Raw genomic sequence first — 12,506 nt, forward strand, 5'->3', positions numbered from 1 at the left:
TACATACATAAGTATGTATGTGTATGTATGCAATTTCAAATTAAAACTTATCTTTACATAATTTTATGAACTGTTATACTGAAAAAAAAATTTAGTATTAAATAATAAATTAAAATAAGTCTTATTAAATTATAATTATTTTAATTGCACTATAAATTCGGCTTACAAAAAATTTGTATTGTGCACAAACATAAATATATAATAAGTTTTGAATAAAATCGTATCACATTTAAAATTCGTAAAACTTTTAAAAATAAATTAATATACAATTTTAAGTAAATTTTTTAACTACCTACACATTTTATATGGAACTAGATTTACCTATAGAATCACTGAACTAAATCATTTACGCCACATTAATAATATAAATTATTACTTGTAAAAATTATAATTGTATAATAATTGTCTCTATTATATGAATTTTTTGTTATAAACTTTGATGTTTATACAATATACATTATTATAAGTGTTATATATTTCTCATAATGTTTTATATATACAATTTCTAAGTATTATAAGCATGTAAATAATTGTTTTACACTAAAAATAATAATAATATAATAATATTATATTGTCATATACATTTTTTTTAAAATAATTCATGCTTAAGATTAGAATTATTCCAAGTCACATTTTAAAAATTTTTCAGGAGGAGAGGAGAAAGTTTTATTTTTATTTTTTTGAAATTTCTCTCTCTACCTCTCTCTATCTTACGATTTTGCGAATATGAAAAATTTAACTAGTAAAAATCTGATTAGTAATTTAAAAATTCCATCCCCTGGGTTAGAAAATCGAATTCTAAAACCAGTATTTATAAGAAAATTACGGATTAGGATACTAGTTTTCCAAAGCAAAAATTATTTTATGCAAAGCAAGTAAAAACTATGACAGAACCCCCATTAGCTACCCCAATTAGCAGTAAAAAAAAGGTAAAATTTAATGAATTAGAAATCCTGGTTTTGTTCAAAAGTGAACTTACAATAGTTCGGATTTAATGCGACGATATAATATGTTAAGACTTTATGAATGATAGTGAAAGTGTAAATAAGTTACTTTGATTTTTTTTATTTGTAGCTATATTTTCTATATTATTGTTTTGGATTATTTTTTTCTTCACTTTTCTATTTACCTGTTTATTATGTGATTATAGAATTATTAAGATATAAAACAGGCTTTTAGAGCCTGTTTGATAAACTGCTTAAGTGCGTACATAACTTCAATTTATGCACGCTACAGTTTTTAATTTAACATTTTGGAATTGATGATTTTTGTAGTGGCAATATCTTTCGACCAAAATAATTTTAAAAAATTTTGCATACCTAAATGTACTTTCATAATTGTACGAGTATTTGAGGTAGTTATAGACTAGAGGCTCGTTTTTATTCTTCATGTGTGTGCATGTTACGATAAATATTAAATGTCCTTTCTATTGCTTTTCTATTCCTTCATTATTTTTTTTGAAAACAGAGTCAACTAAATAGAGAGATAAATAATATAGAGAATAGGTCAAACCCATTATAAAATTAATTTGTATAACAATGATTTTTATTAAATATTATTATTATTCTATTTATTTAAACATTTAATATACTTCTCAATTAACCCATACCAAGATGTATATAGAGTGCGTACAGTGCATAGATAAACTAATATAGATATGTATAACAATTTATAAAATTTATTATTCTAATCTTAAATAAAGTATTATCTATACACACTATCTACAATACATATATTAATAATAAATTAAATTATAAACTTTCACAAAATAGATTTTGTCTTTATATATGAAAATATATAAGAATTAAATAATTTGTCACCGTTTTCTGTATGAAAAATATACCAAATATATATACATATGGTTTGAATAAAAGTAAAAATTAATAGGAAGTAAAATTCACTTGAACTTAAAAATTTTAAACTAATTACACTATTATTTTGTTAAACAATTATATTTTTTTTCATTTCACCGTGTTCATATAGTGTAGAAAATTTTCCCTATATCTTCGTTTTATTAAAATATAATATAACATTTACATGCATAACTCATGTAATAATACAAATTCAAAGCAAAAAAAAAAAACAAAAGAAAATTTTTTCATTGAATTTTGGAATATTTTTTTTTATTCCCGATAATATCAACATAAAACAATAAAAATGTCGTTACCATCTTTTATAAAATTAGTTTGTAATGTGCACAGCATTATATAGGTGCTTACATTTGTACATATAACATTTGTAACATACATACATACAGTATAACAGATAATATAAAATATTAAAGGGTGATGAACTTTTTTTTTTTAATTTGAGCTAAACTCCATCACCACCTTTTATTCTTAAGTGTTATATTTATTTACCACCTATTTTATCATTAATTTTCTTTAATTTTCGAGTATAAATTGAATTTTTTTTTAAATTTTCATTTCAGTTTGATTTTTAATTTATTTGATGTCATTTTTAATTTATATATAGTTTTTTGAACGTATATAATAAATTTTATTAGCAAACATTTTGTCTTTTTAAATTATCTCATGTATTCAATAAAAAGAAATTTATTTTATTATTTGATATTTCTAATATTCATTAATAAAAGTTGTGAAAATGTTATACAAACAAAACAACAAGTAAATGTACGAAAAAATACGAATGGATCTTGGAAGGATATTTTCTTTGGTGGTAATCGTGGAGCCCAAAATCGTGAAGTGAATCGGGATATAAGATGTTAGTTAATGAATTCACTGTATACAAAAAAGAATTCCCCGTTATTCACTGTATTACAAAAAAAAAATTAATAAAAAAATTTAAGTGTTAGCCTTAGCAGTCAGTATCTTGTGTAATAAAAGTGATTTCCGTATAATTTCAAATTATAAATAGGATCGAAATTAAAAAAAAAGAAAAACCTGAAAATCATATATTTTGTGGATTATTAATTTCATTAGTCAGTAAATAGCCAGACTACTTAGTTGCATTATTTAAATTTTTAGGTTATATTGAATATAATTCTGACAAATACACATACATACATTCATATGAATGTGCACATTTACAAAATAAATATTAATAAAATTGTAAAATCTATAAACAAAAATTAATATTTTAGAAATTTGTTACATTTGTTATAATAACCAACTTTAAAAAAAAACACATAATTTTCAATGTAATAATATAATACTGTAAATTATTATTACTAAATGTTCCAAATATGTATGTACATACCACAAGCTCCATCACAATAAAATCGTATTATTATAAATTCTTTGACTACAATTTTATTCTCATTATCTGTTTTTGTTATATGTATGTGTTTATTAAATATCCTTTTAATTTAATTCACATTTTTACAATAGTTTTACCGTTATTCACTGTATTACAAATTGGTCCTGGTTATTGTACAGCTCCATCAGGTATTTATTTTCAACAAAAAAAAACTTTTATTTTAATTAAAATTAAGTATGTATGTGTACTTAATTATTGTCCTTTTATAAGGGGAATTAGGAACATGCCTTGCTAACAACGACTGTATATTAAGAGGAGGTATTTTAGGAGGACCTTGTGCTGGAGGTTACGGAATTTGTTGCATTTGTTAGTATAAATTTAATTAAAATAAAATTTAATATTATATTTATATATATAATAGCTATAAATTACTTATGTAGTTATGCAGACTTGTGGTGGAATAATACGTGAGAATGGAACTTATTTCGTTAATCCAAATCATCCTGAAACTTATGACACGACTGGAAGTTGTCAAGTAACTGTACAAAAATTACATCCAGACATTTGTCAATTAAGGTATATAAAAACACAATTTACATACATACATGTTATATTATGTTTATATAAAATTATGTAAATTAATTCAAAAATAAAAAACCAAATAAATTTCTTAAACAGATTAGACTTGGATCTATTTTCAATACAACCGCCAGAGCCTATGAATCATATTTGTAATCAAGACCAATTGTTAATATCTGGTGGAAGCCCAGCTCCAATAATATGCGGAACCTCTAATGGCGATCATAGTAAAATATTTATTAATACAAAATATACTTATAAAAAATATAATATAGTATGTATTCATTTTTAGTGTATATTGATGCGGGGCTCGGTCAAAGTAATCCAATTATAATTTCTGTTATTACAAGTGGCGGAAGCTTTCCCAGAATATGGAGAATAAGAGTTACTCAAATTCATTGTGGTAGTATATATAGAACAGATTCTGGTTGTTTACAATTTTTTACAGGGATAAGCGGAAAAGTTAAAAGTTTTAACTTTAATACAGTTTCTGGAAGACAATTATCAAATCAGGACTACAGCATATGTATTAGAACTGAAAGAAATTTTTGTAGTATACAATATAATCAATGTTTAGATATGGGTAGGATACCTTAAAATTCTAATGCATAAATATTATTGTATATAATAAAATAAATAAAAATTAAAAAATTATTTAAATAGAAAATAATCGCTCAAGATCTTTTACAATATCTGGCAATTCAAATCAACCCGTTTCATCAATGGTTGGTAGTGGTACGACTGGACAACCAAATTCTTGCCCAAATGATTGGTTACTTATAGGATGCATAAAAGTAGCTGATCGTGTACCACAAATAAGCGCATGCGAAGGTAAAACTATCAAAAACAAATAATTAGTTTAATTTTTTATTTTTAATTAATTAAAATTTAAGATCGAGTTTGTGGAGGAACATTCAATGCAGAAATAAGTACAATGCCCAGAACAGTACAAAGTAAGTAAAATATTCCAGATAGTCTATAGCAAAAATAACATAAATTCTTATATATGTATATAATTTTAGCTAGTGTAAGACCATTTAGGCTAACGTTTCATACAGATGGTGTTGAAGCTCCTACCGATGTTGATAATAGAGGATTTTGTTTAGATTATGTACAACAACCATGTACGAATGCTGGATAAAATTTATTTTGAATTGATCTATTAAATTTACTTAAAGACTTACAATACAATGTTCAAAAAATTATAAGTACTTATTTGTTGATCTTGATTTTATTATACTTTAAATATGAATTTTATATAAAAAATATTTTATTACAATTTTTATTCAATACGTATATGAAGAAACTTGGGAATTAATTACAAATGCCTCAAAAATTATTGTTAGAGCCGAAATTCATTTAGGCATAATCAAAAAACTTTTTGAATAAAATTTATGAACCGTAACAATATAAGGCACTTACCAACGATTGCTTTTAAGATCTAATATTCAATTCATTCTATATGTACGTATAATCAGGACAATCTTTTTTATCATAACAATGAGTAGTGGTCAATTAATTTGGCACTTGCTACAACTACGATTTCAAACATCAAAAAATAAACATTTGATTTTTTTAAAAAAAATTTATTTCATTCAAACCTTGTTTTTTCTACGTCTCAAGCATATTTATTATCATTTAAATTTTTTACTTACACGATTATAAAAATTAGATTTTCAACATTATAAATTTTAACTGTTATAAATTATTACCTTCAAATTGTATGAACTTCCTTTAGAAAGGAAAAAGAAAACGAAAAAAAAAATGTTTTTGTGGAAGAGAATTTATTTTGTAATTTAAAAATCTAGTCAGAGAATTAATTTAAAAATTATTATAAATTTTACAAAAGCTAGAAAATACATTTAAATTTTGCTCGAATTTTATTTGTTATACAATAATTATCTGATATTAAATTCTCTATCGTCCTTATTAAGATCATTTTTACCATTTAAAAAAAAAAAACAATTTAAAATAAGCTATTTGAAAAATATAAAGAAAATATTGAAATTACGTTATATTAAATATGTTCTTTTTTTTGTTATTAATATGAGTAATATTAATATTATTTCTATTACTATTATATTTTATATAGTTAATTTATATCAACAAATTAATAAGTATTAAAGATTTAGAAACCATGAACTTTTAATTGATCAGATTTAGCTAACCCAGATTTTGTCAACCATTGACATATGTTTTCTCTTTGATCACCTTGTAATTGTAATACTTCACCGTACTCAGGATGCTCAATTACAGTTCCATTGCAAGCAAATTCCTAAAAAGATAATTCTATTAAAAAAAAAAAAACATGAAAATTTAATATTCTTTCAACCTTTTTGCATGCCCGGACAATTTTCTTTAAATCGTATTCTGATGAAAGGCCTTGTACTGTAGTTAATGTTTTACGACCATTTCTTTGCTGAATTCTTATATGAACAAGACCGTCTTGAACATTATCATCAGCACCCTTAATTGCATCAGCAAAGGGGTCTAAATAATAAAAAAAAAAAAAAAAACAAATTTAAAATTTATATACATTTTTGGTGTAACTTGTTTCTCTATAAGTCTTTTAAGATCAAGTAAAATGTATTAAATCTGAAATGTTTTTAAAAAATATTCTTTGCACAAATAAAGATTTTACAACTTTTGCTTTACAGGAATTCATACCTTTTTATGCATGTTATAATTTTTTGTAACATGTGTAAATTTTTGGTAGAAAAAAAATTCGCGAATGTACTTATACTTACTACATGTTAATTGGCAATTTGAAAAATAAATTGAAATTTGCAAATATCCACATATCTTGACTAAGTTTTTACATGCATATTAAAATAATAAAACTAACTGACATGAATTAATGTACATAGTAATACCTAATCAAAAAAGCTGAAGTGAAAACTAATGCAAAGGTTAAGATGAGTCATCAAATTCTGAAATATGTACGTTAAAATAGCTAGGAGGCTATCTACATATAATTTTGTAACTAATTACATTATGGAATTTAAGAAAATTTCTATTTTTAATGAACTTTATTTTAACAACTTGGCCTTTAAAATAAAGCCAAACTAGATATAATATCTTTAATTTGACGTCATCGATATTTAATTAGAAAACAATTTCTAATTGGAAATAAAGTTTAGTTAGAAGTTTATATATTAATAGACACGACCACATTTTCATAAATTTCTTTAAAAATAAACTAAATATAATGAAACGTTTGCATAAAAACGGCAGCCATTGTCTCCAATATCCTGATGAAGGCCACAATTTCTCTTTTTATTGGAATTTAGTTTTCTGTGTAAAATTTTTAAAAAACCACTTACCAAATTTTTGTAAGTTCTGGATGGACATATACGACTGGAAAATAGAACAATCAATAAATAAAACTTTTCTGTAGAATTTTACAATAATTTTCTCGAAAACGCAGAATATATTTTAACTTATTTTTGGAGCACAACCCTATGAAAAGTGTTAATAAAGACTTCACTCAAAAAGAATGTTACCCAACTACAAAAACTAATAGTGAAAAAATGTAAACGTCAATACTTTAGGCGCCTAAAAATAACAAAATAAGCTAAATGTCAATAACTCCATCAATACAGCAGCGACAACAGTTGTTTAACCAAAATTGTGATAAATAATTTTAACAACATTCTATCTGATTTTTAAATTTGAGTTGCTGTTTTTGGCTTCCTTTTAGGTTTAATCAATAAAAAGATCTTTTAATTTAAATATATGTAGTACCAAATAATCAATAAAACACAATTAGATTGTTTTGTAATGCGATAACTACAAAAACATTTGACAATCATGTAATGCATTTTTTGCGGTAGAGAAAGTAAAATAAATCAATTGCTACCCGCAGAGGAAAATAGAAAATATATCAAATGTTAGCCAAACCATACACGGTTTAACATGTTTATCAACTTGGTTGAATTGGAAAAATAAAAGTTTTAATTTAAGTTTAACTTAAAATTTAACTTTCAAATTGGTTTGGCAACCTATCCTATAAATAAGCGACTTGCTCTCAATCAAAATGTAAGGTTAGGATTGTTGAAATATAAAATCTTACAAGATATGGTAAACTTTTAAAACTTGACAAAATAAGGTTATGTATCTTTGTCAAAACCTTCCAAATATAAGGTTATGTAACTTTTCAAAACCTTAAAAAAATGTGAGATTATTTTGTAAAGTGTCACATGCAAAAATCCCAATACGATTGAATTTTCGAAATTTTTGTTGAAGAAAATTAAGATATGATATAACGTGATGTCTATTGATATATATTTGTGACATATTCTTGCAATACTTGAAATTAATAATTTTTGCTTATTGAACTTTATTTAAAATTTGAAAATTTTTCAAATACAGAATAAAATTTTGTAATGATAAATATTTTCCAATAAAACAATCGCATTAAAAATTTCGAAATTTGGCTTATAACCATGTATTTATTAAAGTCGAAATTTTTGATACATATACATTATAAGTTACTTCTCGGATTGACAAAATTAATACAAAAATGTAAGGTCTTTAGTTTGGATGTTAGCTGGTATGTTAGAAATTTGAAATGTAAGCAAGCCTTACAAATAAAATATTTGTTGCATCCTTGAACAGCATGCGACACGATTCAACTTTATATCCAACTTAATCACATTAATCCACGTGCTGAACGCGTATGCGTAACATAAGTAAGGGCAGCAACTAATTTGACATCTGGTGAATATAATTTGATATTTGATAAACTTTTGTTGGATAATTGTTAACAAATACAATTTTTAAGTAATTTAACATAATCGGGAAGATGTTTTGTATGAAGTAAAATAAATTTTTATCCGAATACAGACCTATGTTCCCGGCGACGTTATATTTTCTAACATTAATGCTATTTAGTAGACTTTGTAAATTTTTAGATCACATATATCAGGTTTTGTGTACTATTTTTTCTAACAAACAAAACACAAAATCTCCTAATACCCATATAAACTTTTTTGGTTATGAAATTTATGTCAAAAGTCGTCGTGTAAACACAGTTATTTATTGCAACTTTTTTTAATTATATTAAAAAATTTACAAGTTATGATCACAACATCTCTATTGTGAATAAAAATATTTTATATGAATACAGAAAATTCAATTAGCACGTGTATAAAAATTTTATGTTGTTAAAACATTGCTACAGCAAAATTGAAAATGTTTTTACCGTTTTAATTTTGACAACACTCTGATAACCAATGTCGTAAATAAAAAATATGATAGTTTGTAAAGATATGTACATACACACATATTGAAGAAAAAGTACTTATGAATTTAAAATAGTGTGCAAAATATTTGCATTTGTGTATGTAAATGTCATTTTGAAAAGAAAAAAAAAAAAGAAAAATACTCATTCGGAATCGACGTCGTTTGACAAAAAATTGATAGAAATTTTACGTTCCTAAATACGGGCGGAAAATATATCGATTAATTTGCACCAATTTTTAATTTAAAAAAAAAAAATAGAAAAATTCTAAAAAAGAAAAAAAAAGGACAAATAATTTATTTATATGTAAAAAATATTAAGCGAATGAAAGTGATAAAATATAAAAAAGAAAAACAGTTTTTTTTTTGTTTGTAAAATAGAGAGAAAATTTTAAAAGCAGAGAAATTAAAAATTCATTGGAAAAGGAAATTTTTTTTGTTTCAGAAATAAAAGAAATTTTTTTTCTGTTTTAATTATTTTTCCTTATTTTATTTTTTTTTTTTTGTTATTTTGTTTCTCTTGTCCAGTTACTTGATTTTTTAATTTAAATTTGAATTAAAGAAATACTTACGTACATACATATATAACATAACATACATAAAGTATGGACTGAATGTGAAACGCCATATAAAAAAAAAAAACGGGACGCAAAATTTTGTACGCGGTCTAGCTGTATTCGCCATACGTAACAATAAAAAAAATATTGAATTGAATAAAAAAGTGATTTATTTAAAAAAAAAAAGAAATGTTTGATGAATTTTTGTTTTGATAGTTAAAATATTTTTTTATCTATAAAATTGCAAAATAAAAAATAAAATTTTTTATGTTAAAGTGAAAAAAATAAATTTTTTTTGTGTTAAATAATTAAATACGGTCATAACACTACAAGAAAGCAAAAAAAAAAAAAAAATTATAAAAAAAACCAAAAAAGATCAAAGTTAAAAATAATTTTTTGTTTTTTGAAATGAAAAAAAAGCTTTAGAAAAATATTTTTAATACATTTAATATAATAACAAATAAATTACGTGCATATTATATGTATGTATGTACATACATACCAGGTAGATGCTAAACATATTCGTACATATATGTATGTATATAAACATATATGATTCAGTTGCATAAATATACTTAAACTACATGCAGATTGTGTTTCAAAAGAACGACTATATTTAAAAATATATAGAGTACACATACACATATAAAAAGTAAGCACCCCAATAATAAATATAAATAAAAAATATATAACTATAAAAGGGTAGAGACTAGATATAAGTTTATAACAAAGTATAGAACTCGAACTAAAAATCGAGTTCCAGAAGATCGTAATTAATTAAAATTATAAAATGTAAATACCTACCTACTTATTGAATATTTTTCTTTATTTTTCTTATCTTTTTAAGATTTTTATTTTTTGCATTGTTTTTTTTCTTTCAATCAATTAAGTACCTATATACTGCATAATAATAATTAAAATATAACTTAAATTTCAATATTATTTCCCACAATTTACAATAAGTGGGAAATTTTAATTTTTTTTTTAAACAAGTAAATAGGAATATACATATTTATTTGCAAGTGATTGTTATTTTTATAACTAAGTAGGTACTTACCCGTTTAGTGATAGTAATAACTGCAACACTTTTATAATAAATGTAAACAAATTGAAATATACTACTCTACATAGGTAGGTAGGTGGGTCCATATGTATAACAAATATTATGTAAGTACTATTAAAGGATTTTTAGATATCTAGTTGTTAGGTATGTAGGTACCTGTTACAATATACACATATATGTAGGTACTTAGATTTGCATTAATTACCAATGTATTTATTAGTTATTGATTAACTTCTATAATACAAAATTACTTATATAATTTAGTTAAAATTCGGAATAAAATACTTATTTAATATGGTTGATGCAATGCAATGTCAGAATCGAGTTTTTAATAAAATAATTTTTAATGTTGTTTTTCTAAAAGACTCTTTCTTATTACATTATATTAACCGATTATTATCGGTTTTAGTAGGTATACATTCTTATAAGAGTCTTAATTTTGAAATTGGAACCAATTTTGTTTTACTAATAAGGTGGGTCTCCTCTACTTCTTAACTTGGAAATTTGCATTTAGTATATGTACCTACTTACTGCCCTCCTCGTCTAGATGTTTTGAAAAAAAATTATACGTTTTCTCTATAAAGTTTCCATATTGTATGTCAAATGCTTTCTAACAATGTAACAACACTTCAAATTGTAAAAATACGGTTTTTTATATGCAATATGCAATCGCAAATTCATTGCCTTCCAATATCAGTTAATTAATATCCTTTCTTAATAAGTCATTTAATATTTATTTTTAAGCAACGTAAGTAATTTCTTATCTCACTTATTTATTTGTTTGTTTTTCTTCTTATTGCCTGCCGATAGTTAGATAATGGTTATCTACTCATTATAAATTATTGCTAAAATCCTAAGAACAATACGCGAAATTTTAAGAAAAAAAAACGGGAATTTTTCGTTTAATTTTTGAATTATAAATATATAAATAGGTAATTCCTGTCGATTTGAATGAAAAATTTCATAGTCAAAACAAAGAAGGAAAGAATTTGAAAACTTCTTATGGTAAAATATTTTAGGGAGAAAAATCTTAGCAAGCAAAACAATGTTAAAGACAAAATAGGTAGGTACCGGGGGACGGTGACGAAACCGCCGCGCAAACCTTTTGCGACTACCCTGTACTGGCTTAGTAAGGTAGAGGGACTAGGGTACAAACCTTACGTTACTTTTCTAAAACAAAAACTATTATAAAAATTCTTTTATGTGTTGTGCTAATATTTATGTAATTTCAAGTAAGTAAGGAAATCAGTTTTCTGTTGTCAGAGATAAAAGACAACTTGTTCTAGAAGCTGTTCGAGCTGCATTTTTCCTGTTTTGTTTTTTTTTTTACAATTTAAACAAAACTAAAATACTTATTTAAAAAAAAAATTATATAGGTATTCAGATAACAAGAATAAAAGTATGGGATTACTAAATTTTAATATGTGGATATTGCAAAAAAAAAACAAATTTGTCTATGGACAGGTCCAGTTCTATCCTATACCTATTTTATTAATCTGTATTTTCCAATTTCATTGAATCTAATAAATATTTTTTTAAATTTTATTTTTAATTTCAGCATTCAATTAGACACAATTATGTGGTGCCGATTTATAATTTATATTTTTATTAAAAATATAATATTTTAAATAAATCATATTATAGACTCACATCATTTCACTCAATTAAAGCATAAACAAAAAGAACTTTAGAAATTTCTCAAAATTAGAAAACAAAAAATTCTATTACACACATAAGCATATTTAAAAAAAAAAAATAATTTTAGCTAGTTTATTATTTAAAAAATGAATTGAATTTAATACAAAAAAAAAAAGTGAAAAATTTAAATTCCAATATCACAAAAGGAA

At 23.7% G+C, this 12,506-nt stretch overlaps 2 protein-coding genes across 2 annotated transcripts; one reads left to right on the top strand and one right to left on the bottom strand.

Moving 5' to 3' along the window:
* The first annotated feature begins 726 nt into the window (after positions 1-726).
* On the top strand, positions 727-4,939 carry LOC129606949 (uncharacterized). The gene is made up of 10 exons (XM_055517598.1): positions 727-782; positions 2,597-2,724; positions 3,351-3,407; positions 3,490-3,585; positions 3,660-3,795; positions 3,898-4,025; positions 4,091-4,381; positions 4,462-4,629; positions 4,692-4,751; positions 4,821-4,939. Exons 1-10 carry the CDS (start codon positions 727-729, stop codon positions 4,937-4,939), a joined length of 1,239 nt encoding a protein of 412 aa, XP_055373573.1.
* Positions 4,940-5,481: 542 nt separating this feature from the next.
* LOC129606870 (eukaryotic translation initiation factor eIF1) lies at positions 5,482-7,286 on the bottom strand. The gene is made up of 3 exons (XM_055517479.1): positions 7,122-7,286; positions 6,131-6,288; positions 5,482-6,073 (listed from the first exon to the last, which is right to left on the bottom strand). The coding sequence occupies exons 1-3, from the start codon at positions 7,147-7,149 to the stop codon at positions 5,927-5,929; spliced, it is 333 nt and encodes a 110-aa protein (XP_055373454.1). The 5' UTR covers positions 7,150-7,286; the 3' UTR covers positions 5,482-5,926.
* Positions 7,287-12,506: the final 5,220 nt, after the last annotated feature.

The sequence above is a fragment of the Condylostylus longicornis genome, unplaced genomic scaffold, assembly GCF_029603195.1.
Source record: "Condylostylus longicornis isolate FDR11 unplaced genomic scaffold, ASM2960319v2 ptg000022l, whole genome shotgun sequence".
NCBI lineage: Eukaryota > Metazoa > Arthropoda > Insecta > Diptera > Dolichopodidae > Condylostylus > Condylostylus longicornis.